The sequence below is a fragment of the Clarias gariepinus genome, chromosome 2, assembly GCF_024256425.1.
Source record: "Clarias gariepinus isolate MV-2021 ecotype Netherlands chromosome 2, CGAR_prim_01v2, whole genome shotgun sequence".
Taxonomy (NCBI): domain Eukaryota; kingdom Metazoa; phylum Chordata; class Actinopteri; order Siluriformes; family Clariidae; genus Clarias; species Clarias gariepinus.
Window position 1 is genome coordinate 51815001 of NC_071101.1, and position 15000 is coordinate 51830000.

Below are 15000 nucleotides of genomic sequence, written 5' to 3' on the forward strand. Positions count from 1 at the left end.
ACACACTACACACCACACACACTACACATACACACTACACACACACACTACACACTAGGAGCCAGGGGTAGCTCAGTGGTTAAGGCATTGGACTACGGTTCAGAAGATCCCAGGTTCAAACCCCACAACCACCAAGTTGCCACTGTTGGGCCCTTGAGCGCGGCCCTTAACCCTCAACTGCTCAGATGTGTAATGAGATAAAAATGTAAGTCGCTCTGGATAAGAGGGTCTGCCAAATGCCTAAATGTAAATGTAAACACACACTACACACACACTACATACACACACTACACACACACTATACACACACACTACATACACACACTAAATACACTACATACACACTACATATATACACACACTACACACTACACACACACTATACACACTATATACACATACCACACACACTACACACAGACTCACATTCATTCACTAACACTCACACACGCTCGCAAGAGATCACATAGTTGGAGAGATCAGCAATGTGGAGATATCAGGCAGTAACTGGTGAGATTAGCCAAGAGCTGAAGAGATCAGAGGGTAGGTGGAATGATCAGACATTATTTGGAAACATTAAAACATAGGTGGACATCAGACAGGAGCTGGAGAGAGATCAGACATTAGTTGAGGAGATCAGACGGTAGCGGGAGAGATCAGACATTAGCGGGAAAGATCAGACAGTAGGTGGAGATCAGACATTAGCTGAAGAGAGATCAGACATTAGTTGAGGAGATCAGACAGTAGTGGGAGAGATCAGACGGTAGTGGGAGAGATCAGACGGTAGCGGGAGAGATCAGACAGTAGGTGGAGATCAGACATTAGCTGAAGAGATCAGACAGTAGGTGGAGATCAGACATCAGCTGAAGAGAGATCAGATCAGACATTAGCTGAAGAGAGATCAGACATTAGTTGAGGAGATCAGACAGTAGTGGGAGAGATCAGACAGTAGTGGGAGAGATCAGATGGTAGCGGAAGAGATCAGACATTAGCTGGAAAGATCAGACAGTAGGTGGAGATCAGACATTAGCTGAAGAGATCAGACAGTAGGGGGAGATCAGACATTAGCTGGGGAGAGATCAGATATAAGCTGGAGAGATCAGACATTAGCTGGGGAGAGATTAGACATAAGCTGGAGAGATCAGACATTAGCTGGGGAGAGATCAGACATAAGCTGGAGAGATCAGACATTAGCTGGGGAGAGATCAGACATAAGCTGGAAAGATCAGACATTAGCTGGGGAGAGATCAGACATAAGATGGAGAGATCAGACATTAGATGGGGAAATATCAGACATTAGTTGAAGAGATTAGACAGTGGAAGAGATCAGACAGTGGAAGAGATTAGACATTAGCTGGAGAGATCAGACATTAGCTGGGAAGATATAAGGCATTAGTTGAAAAAATTAGACAGTGGAAGAGATCAGGGAGTTGAAGAGATCAGACATTAGCTGGAGAGATCAGACATTCGTTAAAGAGATCAGACAGTGGAAGAGATCAGACATTAGCTGGGGAGATCAGACAAAAGGTGGAGATCAGACAGTGCCCAGCTCTAACAGCATGATGTTCCTCTGTACTGAGTTCTGCTGTAGTTTGCTCTGTAGTGAGTGACTGGGCTGAGATATGACTCAGTAACAGGATCATGTTTTTAACTTCCACCTCTATGAGACATAACATCTAATTTAATTTATTCATATGTTAGTTAATAATCTCTGTTCAAAGTGTAATCTGTGTGACAGTCTGCTGCACGTCTGAAGTGATGGTGACACCCAGTCTCACGGAATCAGTGGAAATAAAGAGAAAGGAATTTCTCAGGGTGTGTTTCTCCATCACATCATCTTCAGGAAGTCCAGATGAACAGAATTCCACATGGGGTTTCCCCAATATTCTCTCAGGCGGAGGCAGCGTCACCTGAGCGTCACCTGAGTGGTAATGGAGAACTCGTGGAGAAGATGTAGTGTACTAATGAAGGAAAATAATCGGATTAGAAGGATGTGCTTTAGTGATCAGACATGAAGGTGATGTGAGGCTCTGTTGAGGTGGAGCACAACACTGAGCGTTAGGGCTTCAGCTGTGTACCAGAAACGCTAGTGTGTGTGTCTGTGTGTGTGTGTGTGGCTCATAAGATAGGATATACCTTTATTTGTTCCACAGTGGAAAAATTTCATGTTACTTTTCTGACAGATGCTTTGATCATCAACACTAAACGCAAACCCAATGAACATCACACACACACACACACACACACACACTGAGGAGGTCTGGGTTGGTTCTAGCTCAGTGGGTAAGGTGTTGGAGTGCTGATCAGAAGGTCAAAGGTTCACATACTACACACACACACACACACTCACACAAACTATAGTTTGATAAGTGTAAGTGTAAGGATCTCTCCCTGGTGGAGATGTTGAGTGATGTTGAGTGAAGAACACTGGTTCTAGAGCACAGCATGGGGGAGCAGACCCCTAACCCTACCGGTTCTAATCAACACTGCTGGTGGTGCGGGTTAGAACAAACACTGACGTTACCTCTCCGCGTGCAGGCTCTCGAGCGGCGCCACGTAGTTGGCCGGGATGTAGCCCTCTCTGCGCGCGAACTGTCCGGTGAGCGCGCGGGCGAACCACCAGTCCGGACTGCTCTGGTCCAGAACCTCCAGCTGGTCCCCGGCGCCGAAGCTCAGGTCCTCCGCGGTGCGCGCGCTGTAGTCCCACAGGGCTGTGTACACGCGCGCGCGGGGCGGGGCGGGCAGGCCGGGCAGGGCGCGCGGGCCCGGGGTCTCCGTCTGCGCGTGCTTGTTCGGTATCACCACCGAGCCGTCGGGACCGTCCGAGCCGTCAGAACCGGGCTTCCGGTGGACAAACGGACACGTCCGGCAACACGACAAGAGCCGCTCACACACCTCAGACACCCGCAGCGACATGTCTCTCTCACACACACACACACACTCACACACACACACACTGTGACACGGATCAGTCCTGAGTACACACACTCCGCTCCATGGTGCTGCTCCGGTACCGGCGGGACGCGCGAGACTCTTCACTGCTTCCCGGTTAAAGTGTCGGAGCTTCTGATGAGTCAGGAGGAGGGAGGGGGGAGGGGGGGGGGGGAGGAGGAGGTGAAACTCTGGACTACACAAACAGGATCTACCTGTTCACACACACACACACACACACACACACAGTCAGAGTGGAAACCCGCACGCGACGCACCAAAAATGCATACTCATGGAGCTTAAATATGTGTGTGTGTGTGTGTGTGTGTGTGAGAGGGAACTAAGACCCAATCTGTGTAGGGTGTTAAGTCTGAGCTCAGTGTCTATTCTGTGAATTCTGAGGACTATAATAAAGGAAGACATGTATCACACACACACACACACACACACACACACACCTTCTCCCTCTCTACACCCCTCTCTAACCCCATGCCCGTCCCTGATGTTTATTTCTCTCTACACTGTAAATCAACACTGAAGGTGTTTATTATCCCAAACACACAATAATCTCCTCTGAACAGTTGATATTGAGATGTTTATCTGCTCCTTCTGCTCTGTAAAGCTTCATAACGCCTCTAATCTGAGCTGCTGGTTGTTAATTGGTGATTTCTGAGGCTGGTGACTCTAAATGAACTTCTCCTCTGCAGCAGAGCTCAGGTTTGGTCTTCATGAGAGACAGTTTCATCATCATGGAGCTCGATGGGTTTCACACACACACACACACACACACAATACTGTGATTACAGGAACTGTTCCAGAACAGCCGACCTTCATGTCTTAGAATAACAACCGCCTGTTACTGATGATGTTGATTAATTATCTAATTCCCCATGTGTGTTATTTTATAGTTCTTAAATCCACAGTATTGTTGTAGAATGTAGAAAATAAACCACAAAAACAAAGACACAAAAATTTGCAGGTGATCCCAAACATTTGAGCGGTAGTGTGTGTGTGTGTGTGTGTGTAGTTATTTCATGCGTATATTAGTTATTTTACAGTCTATGTACTGTCATGTACTCGACTGTATATTGGGTTGCAGTACATAAGCATTTCAGCAGCCTGACCTAATGAAACATTATCTGTGCCTGGAGTCTGATAATAATGAGGACAAAATACTACAGGACTCTCGTACTCCTGGAGATTAGTGTAATGTTACCTTCAGAGGTGGGTAGTAACAAATTACATTTACTCTGTTACGTTTACTTAAGTAACTTTAATAAAAATGTTCTTCTCTGAGTAGTTTTACTGCACCATGCGTTTTACTTTCACTTGAGTAGATTTGTGAAGAAGAAACGCTCCTCTCACTCCGCTACATCCGGCTCCACTCGACTCGTTACTTTTCTAACCGTTTATTCTACACATGCAGCCGGGGGATCTACCGCATGACTGTTCACCAATCAGACGCAGCAACAACAATCACATGACTCTGTTTGACCAATCAGACGCAACAACAATAGCCACATGTAGTCACCTGACCACGCACAAACTGGCAAATCATATACAGAGCATGTCTCACTTACACACACTGCAAAAGATGAGCTTCATACCGCGGTGTCTTCTCTATCTGCCAAAACACACACACACACACACACTTCAGCATATAAACACTCGACTGACCTGAGGAAACATGTGCTACAATGATCGCATAAATAATTATTATAATCATATAATATACATATAATATACAGTGGGGCAAAAAGTATTTATTAAGCCACCAAATGTCCCAGTTAAAAGATGAGAGAGGCCTATGATCTTCACCAGAGGTATACCTCAACCATGAGAGACAAGATAAGAGAATTTCATCTCAATACTTTGTTCTATCCCCTCTGTGGCAGTGACGGAGGTAAAGCGTTTTCTGTAAGTCCTCACAAGGTTCTCACACACACTGTTGCTGGTATTCTGGCCCGTTCCTCCATGCAGATCTCCTCTAGAGCAGTGATGTTTTGGGCTGTCGCTGGGCAACACGGACTCTCAACTCCCTCCAGAGATTTTCTATGGGGTTGAGATCTGGAGACTGGCTAGGACACTCCAGGACCTTGAACTAAATACTGTTAAACTAAATACTTTTGAACTAAATACTTTTTTGCCCCACTGTAAATACAACTACATATAATATACTGTGTACTGTGTGTATATAACTATTATAATTTCTAAAAAAAATAAATCAGTCATTGCGATTGAAACAGTTACTCAGTACTTGAGTATCTTTTCACTGAATACTTTTTTATTCTTACTTCAGTAATATTTTGGATGACTACTTTTGACTTCTGCTTGAGTAATATTATTTTGAAGCTACTCTACCCACCTCTGATTACCTGGGGCTTGAACTCCATTGTGAGATCCTTGTGCATCTGCTCCACAGTCAGGCTCAGGGAGAAACACCAACCAAAACAGGAAGACGAGCCTCTAACCTTCAGGAAGATGTCGATGGACAGTGAGAGGACTTGTTAAGGGATAATATCATGTATATCATGTAATACATGTGAAGGATGATGTTGCATGTTGCACAGGTTTGACGCAGGATGCCCATCCTGATGAAACCCTCCCATTTTATCCGGCACTGCAGCCACTGACCGGGGTTTGGAAATAGGGTTGGAATTGAACCTACCCAGGTGGCACGGTAGTTTAACGGTTAGCACTGTTGCCTTGCACCACCATGGTCTGGGCTCGATTCCCATCTCTGTGTGCATGGAGTTTACATGATCTCCCCGTGCTTGGTGGGTTTCCTCCGGGTACTCTGGTTTCCTCCCACAGTCCAAAGATATGCAGGTTAGGCTAATTGGCGTTACCAAATTGCCCATAGTGTGTGTGTGTGTGTGTGTGTGTGTGTGCTCTGCGATGGATTGGCACCCTGTCCAGGGTGTACCCCGCCTCGTGCCATACAGTAAGTCTCCTGGGATAGGCTCCAGGTCCCTGTGACCCTGAATACAGGATAAAGTGGTGTAAAAGATGAGTGAGTGAGTGAGTGAGTGAGTGAGAGTGAACCTACCCACTGAGCCCCCAGTGCACTTATTATTTTATTATTTTACACTCTGTATAAAATGTAAAACCACCTTCACCTTCCTAAAGGGTTTATTACAGTCAAACCTATCTGTCTGACGTTCACATACATCAACTATAACGCGTTTAAATGTGTTATATATTATTCATTGAAGAATGAATTACATATTGTACATGGAGACAAATTACTGTAGATCCAGAGCATACAGAAGCAATGCATTCTGGGTAATTACAGTAAGCTTAAATAACTTCCAGCCTCCCCTATCCCTCCGCCTCTCTAATACTCCACAGTAGTCTAATCTAATCGGAAACCGTTGTCTAAATTTGACTGCGAGGTGGCAAGGCAGTTAGCACAGTTGCCTTGCACCAACAGGTCCTGGGTTCAATTCCCACCTCAGGGTCTGTCTGTGTTCTCCCTGTGTTCGGTGGGTTTCCCCCGGTTACCCCGGTTTCCTCCCACAGCCCGAAGACCTGCAGATTTGACTACTCGTGTTAACCAGACGTCCTACCACGGTCTCCATGGTGACTAGATGGACTACAGAGGTTTCTACCTGGGTGGGCTCGGTGTGTGTGTGTGTGTGTGTGTGTGTGTACGTATATCCCCAGAACCTTATTTTACTGTGTTTGTTATTTACTGTAAATAGGCCCTTATACACTTCTGGTTAGATACTAACTGTATTACATGTACTTTGTACAATAACAATAAAGTTGAATCTAATCTAATCAGATCTAAATGATATAATCACAAAACCTCAAACTCAGTTTATTTTATTTATCTTATAGCGTCACATTACAACTATTATGACTTTATTATCATTAATATTAATGATAAACACTACAGTAAGTCGGAAAATAACTTTAATTCCATTACTGTGTGAGTAAATTATAATAACTCTACGTCACAAAACGATAACAATGGAATAACGCACGCACGCACGCGGCGTAAAGGTCGAGCGTGATGACGCAGGCAGGCGTCGCGCACACGCAGTACGTCAGCCGCGCAGAACCCGGAAGTGCCTGAACACAAAAATCTTTTGAATGAAAAACCAAAAGAACACAAACACGAACCGGCGGTAAATAAACATTATACAAATAAATAAACAAACAAACAAACAAACACAACACTGTAGTGATGTACATAGATTTAATAAACTAAATAAAAACAAACACTAGGGCGTTAAACACTGAGGGAGGAACCGAGTGTGTGTTCAGGTTTAGGACCGCGCGTGTGTGTGTGTGTGTGTGTTATCGGGTCTGTCCGCAGTGTGAGGTGATCAGTAGAGGAAGTGATCAGCCATGAGTGAGTGTTTCTCTCTGACGGACTGCGATGTGATCGGATTCGACCTGGATCACACACTGTGCAGGTACCACCTGAAGGAGACCTGCATGGTGAGGACACACACACACACACACACACACATCTGCTGCAGAAATGAGTGTCAGAGCCGCAGGGAGCAATCATTCACCATCCTCATCATCTTCATCATGAACACTGATGGAATGCAGCTCTACCTCTCCTCTAATATAAAGTGTGTGTGTGAGTGTGTGAGTGTGTGAGCCCAGCAGTGCAGCTCATGGCTAGTAATGTTAGGGTAAATAAGTCAATGTGTATCTCCACTGTAACAGGTGAGCTGTAGACAGAGCAGAGCTGCACCTGATGGGGGGTGGGGGGCTAAAGGGATCTGACGGGGTCTGATGGGGGCTGATAGGGTCTGATTGGGTGGGGGGCTAAAGGGATCTGATGGGGGCTGATGGGGGGGGGGGGGGAGGGCCAAAGGGATCTGACGGGGTCTGATGGGGGCTGATGGGGGGGGGAGGGCCAAAGGGATCTGACGGGGTCTGATGGGGGGGGGCTAAAGGGATCTGATGGGATCTGACGGGGTATGATGGGGGCTGATTGGGGGGCTAATGGTCTCTGGTCATCTCTGATGTTTCCAAGTTTTTTCAAGTGTTTCTGATGGTCTTCAGTGGTTCTGATTCTGATGATTCTGACCCCTGGTGATGTTTAATGAAAACTGCCCTTTGATGTTGTGTAATGGCCTTGAATGGTGTCTAATGTACGGTGGCTGGGAAGTGCAAAACTAAATAACAAAAACAAACTAAATAACATCAGAAAACACAATGACATGTCCACATACAGAATACCAAATGAGAAAACACGACAATTCACTTAAACCGGAAGAGGTGGGTGTAGTTTGGGAATGAATATCCTATCGCCGATTTGAAGAGACATCTGTCACTCAAAACATACAAGAAGTACTGTCATGTGAAGTCAGAATAAGTTTTAAAGCACATTTAACACAACTTAATGTGCTGTAAAATCCTAAAATACTGAAATGAAACCTTAAATAAAAATACATCTAAATGTCAGTGAAGCTGCAGCACTTTCTGTATATATTGTGTGACAGATGTCTTTTCCAATCAGCAGGAAGATCTCTCTGTCCTGTCTCTGCTAGCCAGCTAACTAGGCCTCTTGGTTAGCTAGTTTAGTGTCTCTGTTAATTTATGTCCTGGAGGAACGTTGTTTCGTTTCACTGTGTACTAACTGTATATGGTTGTAATGACAATAAAGCCTACTTGAACTTGAACTTGGTCAACCGAGCTGTGTTAAATGTGCTTTATAAATAAATTTGACTTTACATGACACTGCTTCTTGTATGTTTTGAGTGACAGATGTCTCTTCCCAGTCTCATTTGGTATTTTGTCTTTGGTTTTGTTACTTAGTTTTTTAATTTGTTGTTTTGTTTTTGAGTTTATCTTGTTTTCGGTTTTGTTATTTAGTTTTGCACTTCTCTGATGGCTTTAGTTGGCCTCTGATGGTATATAATGGTCTTTAATGGTGTCTGATGATGTATAATGGTATTTGATGGTGTCTGATGGTGTCTGATGGTGTTTGATGGTGTCAGATGTTGTATAATGGTGTTTGATGGTGTCTGATGGTATATAATGGTATTTGATGGTGTCTGATGGTGTTTTTTGGAGTCTGATGGTGTATAATGGTATTTGATGGTGTATAATGGTATTTGATGGTGTCTGATGGTGTCTGATGGTGTATAATGGTATTTGATGGTGTCTGATGGTGTATAATGGTATTTGATGGTGTATAATAGTATTTGATGGTGTCTGATGGTGTATAATGGTATTTGATGGTGTCTGATGTTGTTGATGGTATTTGATGGTGTCTGATGGTGTCTGATTGTGTATAATGGTATTTGATGGTGTCTGATGGTGTATAATGGTATTTGATGGTGTCTGATGGTGTCTGATTGTGTATAATGGTATTTGATGGTGTCTGATGGTATTTGATGGTGTCTGATGGTGTATAATGGTATTTGATGGTGTCTGATGGTGTTTGATGGTGTCTGATGGTGTATAATGGTATTTGATGGTGTCTGATGGTGTATAATGGTATTTGATAGTGTATAATAGTATTTGATGGTGTCTGATAGTGTATAATGGTATTTGATGGGGTCTGATGGTGTATAATGGTATTTGATGGTGTCTGATGGTGTTGATGGTATTTGATGGTGTCTGATTGTGTATAATGGTATTTGATGGTGTCTGATGGTGTATAATGGTATTTGATGGTGTCTGATGGTGTTTGATGGTGTATAATGGTATTTGATGGTGTATGATGGTGTATAATGGTATTTGATGGTGTCTGATCGTGTTTGATGGTGTCTGATGATGTATAATGGTGTCTGATGGTGTCTGATGGTGTCTGATGGTGTTTGATGGTGTCAGATGTTGTATAATGGTGTTTGATGGTGTCTGATGGTGTTTGATGGTGTCAGATGGTGATGGTGTCTGATGGTGTATGATGGTGTCTGATGGTATTTGATGGTGTCTGATGGTGTTTGATGGTGTCTGATGATGTATAATGGTATTTGATGGTGTCTGATGGTGTTTGATGGTGTCAGATGATGTATAATGGTGTTTGATGGTGTCTGATGGTGTATAATGGTGTCTGATGGTGTATAATGGTATTTGATGGTGTCTGATGGTGTATAATGGTATTTGATGGTGTGTGATGGTATTTGATGGTGTGTGATGGTGTATAATGGTATCTGATGGTATTTGATGGTATTTAATGGTATTTGATGGTGTGTGATGGTATTTGATGGTGTGTGATGGCGCTCTTTGGCTTCTGTGAGGTGAACCTGCACTTCAGGGTAGCATTTATTTGTAAAATTCATGTGTGTGTGTGTGTGTAACTGGCAGACAGTACTTATAATCAGAGGTGGAAAGTAACGAATGACATTTACTCACGTTACTGTAATTGAGAAGTTTTTTGTCTACTTCTTCTTTTTAGAGTAGTTTTTAAAATATGTAATTTTATTTGAAGTATTGTATTTTGCTACATTTGAAATCATATTCACCACTGAGTAAAAAATAAATGAATGAAAAGGAAAAAGAATGCAAATAATACAATGGGGAAGGAAGGAAATTGCCTTCTTGAAACCACTGCACTGATTGATTGATGGAGAACAAACGTGCTAAACGCACAAGAACGATGGAGACAATTCGTATGTTGGCCTTTTAAGAGTTGCCGCCCTTCCCCCAGTGAGTGGAGGTGTGTGTGTGTGTGTGTGTGTGTGTGTGTGTGTGTGTGTGAGGAGGAGAGAACGGAGTAGGAGCTCAGGTGTGATGCTCTCCCTGAAACGCTCTGTTCTTTTACCCTTTTTTTTGATTTGTATTATAACTTTGTGACGTTGAAAGAGACGATTAAGGTTTAGTGCTGAACTTTGTTCTCGGCTCTGAGCTCTTTTTTTCTCTTGGCTATCCGGCGCAGACGTCACACTATAAGACCACTTTGATTTCAGGCACAAGAAAGACAACAGCTTTATTATGTAAAGGTCTTCCTTCAATTAAAAACAACTAGTTTAAGATTTCCATCCGCTTGTCTTGTTTGAACTTCACTAGACTTCCTGTTGTATAAAACACACAACTCCCGTACATCTACCTGAACCGCTGACACTAATCACCATGTGGGCTCTGAGATCGAACATTAGACCATTAGGACGTTAAACATTAGACCAGTTAATATTCATGTTTAAGATCTGCTTCCGCCGCTCGGCTGTGTGTGGGACGTGTCCTGGGACTAAACAGCTGTGTGTCCATAAGAAAACCACTTGTTGGGAAGACTGCTCAGGATAAAGGCTTCTGGTCGCTAGAAAGCACAAAGTCTGGGCGATGGAAAAGGTCATGTGACCTGATGCGTCCAGGAATATTAGTGTCAGGCTGTTTTGGCCATGTGGTGTAGTTCCTGGGAGTGTGTGCCAAGTTTTAACCAGACCCTTTGTCTGTGTGTGTGTGTGTGTGTGTGTGTGTGTGTGTCTGTGTGTGTGGGGGTGTGTGTGTGTCTGTCTGTGTCTGTCTGTGTGTGTGTGTGTGTGTGTGTGTGTGTGTGTGTCTGTGTGTGTGTGTGTGTGTCTGTGTGTGTGTGTCTGTGTGTGTGTGTCTGTGTGTGTGTCTGTGTGTGTCTGTGTGTGTCTGTCTGTGTCTGTCTGTGTCTGTCTGTGTGTGTCTGTCTGTGTGTGTGTCTGTGTGTGTCTCTGTGTGTGTGTGTCTGTGTGTGTCTCTCTGTGTGTGTGTGTGTGTGTGTCTGTGTGTGTGTGTGTGTGTGTGTGTGTGTGTGTGTGTGTGTCTCTGTGTGTGTGTGTGTGTGTGTGTGTGTGTCTGTGTGTCTGTGTGTGTGTGTGTGTGTGTGTCTGTGTGTCTGTGTGTGTGTGTGTGTGTCTGTGTGTGTGTCTGTGTGTGTCTCTGTGTGTGTCTCTCTGTGTGTGTGTGTGTGTGTGTCTGTTTGCAGCTAATATACGAGAGTTTTGCTCGATATCTGGTGGAGCATAAAGGCTACGATAAAGATCTGCTGAATGTGACTCCAGAAACCTGGGACTTCTGGTGAGTTGTGTGTGTGTGTGTGTGTGTGTGTGTGTTATCATGTTGTTATTATTTAATATTCTCATGCATTTACCTCACATTTGAGATTTATATTTTCTGGTCTTTTTGTCTTCTGTGTGTCATATGCCTAAAAGTAAAAAGTAACATAAATGTGTGTGTGTGTGTGTGTGTGTGTGTGTGTCCAGTTTTAAAGGCCTGGTGGTGGATCTAGAGGAGGGAAACCTGCTGAAACTTGCTGAGGATGGAACAGTGTTACGGTAACTAAGCACACTGTGTTTATCTTATAAACATCCTCTCATGATTCATAAACACCCCCGCTGGGTCTGTTATTATTATCTATAATCTCACTACGAGGGTGAGTCAAAAATTATCCGCACTCTGGCTGTAGAATTTATTTGATTTAGATCCATCATGTAGATACACTTTCACGCCACAAAAAACTAACCGAATCACAAGCGGAGTGTCCATTTACGCTCGCACCGCAGGTACAAATGTTCACACCTGCACAGCAGTGACTCGGGAGACAGGAGCCTGGTACAGCTCCTGAACATATTACATATAGTAGTTCATATATTAATTATCTAAATTCACCTATTTACAATAAATGACATGTAACACCTGTAGAGGTCACAAGACCTGCAGGTTACCACCTGAGCATTAACACCTGTGTGTCTGTGTGACTTCAGGGCGTCTCATGGAACACGGAACCTGAGCACGGAGGAGATCGTCCATTACTACGGCCCGAAAAGAGAATGGAAATATTTTAACAACCTCAATACCACATTTACACGATCTGGTACGGTGCACACACACACACATGCAAACACACACAGGTTATAAGCATTAAGATGCACTACAAAAGTCCTTTGCATTTTTATTGGTCATGATCATGTAAGAGAGTTCAGCTGTTTGGGTTGTTGCCATGGCAACAAGATGGAGTTAGAGTTAGCTTGTTCTGACAACCGCACTAACCATGCTGGCTTATCCTCCTGCAGCAAAATTCTACTTTTACGATAACTACTTTGACCTGCCTGGAGCGCTGCTGTGTGCTCGGGTGGTGGACCTGCTGAACAAGGTAATGACTAGGACCTTCACTCAACTACAGAATTATACCGAATCTGTTGGCTCTACATAAACACACACTAATGTTTTGCTAAACAGGAAGGAAAGGAAGTGACACCAGACTTTTGGAAGGACATGGTGGCCGCCATCGATCACAACTATAATACATCTGCTTTCAGAGGTAAGAGGATGAGTTAATCTCCCTGACTTTTAGTCTAAGAGGATTAAAAAAAACAGGACAGAGGAAATCATCTTTAACTTTTATTTTTTTGGTTGATCACAATGACATACATGACGTGAGAGACGTTGTGCACAATTAGTGTTAAAATAAATGCATACAGTTTTTTTAATACGCGTGAATGTGGTGTTCCAGACATCTCTTATAAAAAAAAAAAGAAAAATCAAGTTTTGAAGACACAAGCACACAAGCGATCTTTAAAAGCGACTACAGAGCACCACCGTGATCCTGATTAATTCTAAGTAAATTCAGTGTTTTTCTTGAAATAATAATGGGTTACATCTTTTCTTTCACATGGACAGACACTTGGTGGACACAATACATTTATTTCTAACTAGTAAAAGACTGTGTGAATGTTGAGGTTTTAGTAATTTGGCATCACAATCACGTTGAAGCAATCAAGAAACCAGAGAAAGAACAGTGGACGTTATCGTCAGCATAGATGCCATTGGACTGATCATCTGGAACCTGCACATAGACGGTATCGCCCTCTTGCAGCATGAGTACGCTGCTACCTGACATCTGATCAAGGAATCCCTTATTATACTCATCGTAAGAGTACACCACTGGATCATTGTTTTTGTAAAGTGCAACCAGGGCATTAGCCCCATTGACATGCATGTGGAAGACAAAGTAATAAAACCCTGGAATCTGACAAGTGAAGACCCCTGTGCTTGGGTCATAGTGGTTCTCTCCGTTGTACACAATCTGGTCGAATGCGATTGGTGTTCCTGCATTAGGGTACGCTCTAGTCAAAAGAGCTGTAAAAGCTGAAACGGGGGCCTTCATCAGCTCATGACTGACAGGGATCACCTCAGATTTCATGTTCATGCTCTTCTCATTATAATAAACTATTTCACCTGGTGGACCAGGTGGGCCAGGAGGTCCGGCTGGTCCTGGGCGACCATCCTGACCTCTGGCACCAGGGAATCCTGGAGAACCCTGTGGGCCAGAGAGACCTTTGGTTACAAGTCCTGCTGGGCCAGGGGGTCCAGGGAGACCAGGAACACCTTTGGATCCTGTAGCTCCTGTTGGTCCTGGTGGCCCCATTGGTCCCCTTGCTCCAGGAAGGCCATTATCACCTCTGCTACCTGTCGAACCCTGTGGACCAGTGTGACCTTTATTGCCTGTTGGACCCATAGGTCCTGGACTGCCTGGTGACCCTGTATAACCTCGCTCACCTTTTGGACCCTGATATCCTGTAGCACCAGGAGAACCTTGTGGCCCTGCTGCCCCTGGAGTACCTGGTTTACCCGTAAAGCCAGTTGGTCCCTGATCTCCCTTTTGACCTTTTGCACCAGGTGCCCCAATAACACCTGTATCGCCTTTAGATCCCTGTGGACCTGTCTCACCTGGAACTCCCCTATGACCCTGTGGGCCTGGTGAACCGACAGGCCCAATACCACCTGGCTGACCTGTAAAACCTGTTGCACCTTGCTCACCCTTCGTTCCTGGAGTACCTGGAGCACCAGGTGCGCCTCTATTTCCTGGAATTCCAGGTGCTCCCGATTTGCCAACGCCTGGGAGACCAGGAGCTCCGGGTTGACCAGCTGGTCCCTGCAAACCTTTATGTCCCATTGGGCCAGGCAATCCTGGAGACCCGTTCTCACCTGGTTTACCTGGTGCACCTATACCCGGAGCTCCTGTGTGCCCCTTTGGGCCTTGTGCACCCATGGGACCTGGGGCCCCATCTCTACCTGGCATGCCTGGCTTTCCAGGTTCCCCAGGGTATCCAGTTGCACCCGGCTTTCCAATTCCTGGTTGACCAGGCTGACCTGAAGGACCCACTGGACCCATCGGGCCAGGTC

The 15000-nt window shown here is 44.5% G+C and overlaps 3 protein-coding genes across 3 annotated transcripts in view; 1 reads left to right on the forward strand and 2 right to left on the reverse strand.

The window, feature by feature from the left end:
• frk (fyn-related Src family tyrosine kinase) overlaps positions 1–3061 on the reverse strand; it is a 23421-nt gene extending 20360 nt beyond the window's left edge. The window contains exon 1 of the mRNA XM_053480461.1: positions 2525–3061. Within this exon, the coding sequence (XP_053336436.1) occupies positions 2525–2916 (392 nt within the window). The 5' untranslated portion in view covers positions 2917–3061. The remainder of the gene's footprint in view (positions 1–2524) is intronic.
• A 4157-nt stretch (positions 3062–7218) lies between these two features.
• The window catches only part of nt5dc1 (5'-nucleotidase domain containing 1), a 35154-nt gene continuing 27372 nt past the window's right edge, over positions 7219–15000 (forward strand). Inside the window, exons 1-6 of the mRNA XM_053491212.1 lie at positions 7219–7380; positions 11801–11892; positions 12078–12149; positions 12579–12688; positions 12888–12967; positions 13054–13135. Coding sequence (XP_053347187.1) covers positions 7288–7380; positions 11801–11892; positions 12078–12149; positions 12579–12688; positions 12888–12967; positions 13054–13135 — 529 coding nt within the window. The 5' untranslated portion in view covers positions 7219–7287. The remainder of the gene's footprint in view (positions 7381–11800; positions 11893–12077; positions 12150–12578; positions 12689–12887; positions 12968–13053; positions 13136–15000) is intronic.
• col10a1b (collagen, type X, alpha 1b) overlaps positions 13203–15000 on the reverse strand; it is a 4762-nt gene continuing 2964 nt past the window's right edge. Inside the window, exon 3 of the mRNA XM_053491211.1 lies at positions 13203–15000. This exon is cut by the window's right edge and continues 432 nt beyond it. Coding sequence (XP_053347186.1) covers positions 13577–15000 — 1424 coding nt within the window. The 3' untranslated portion in view covers positions 13203–13576.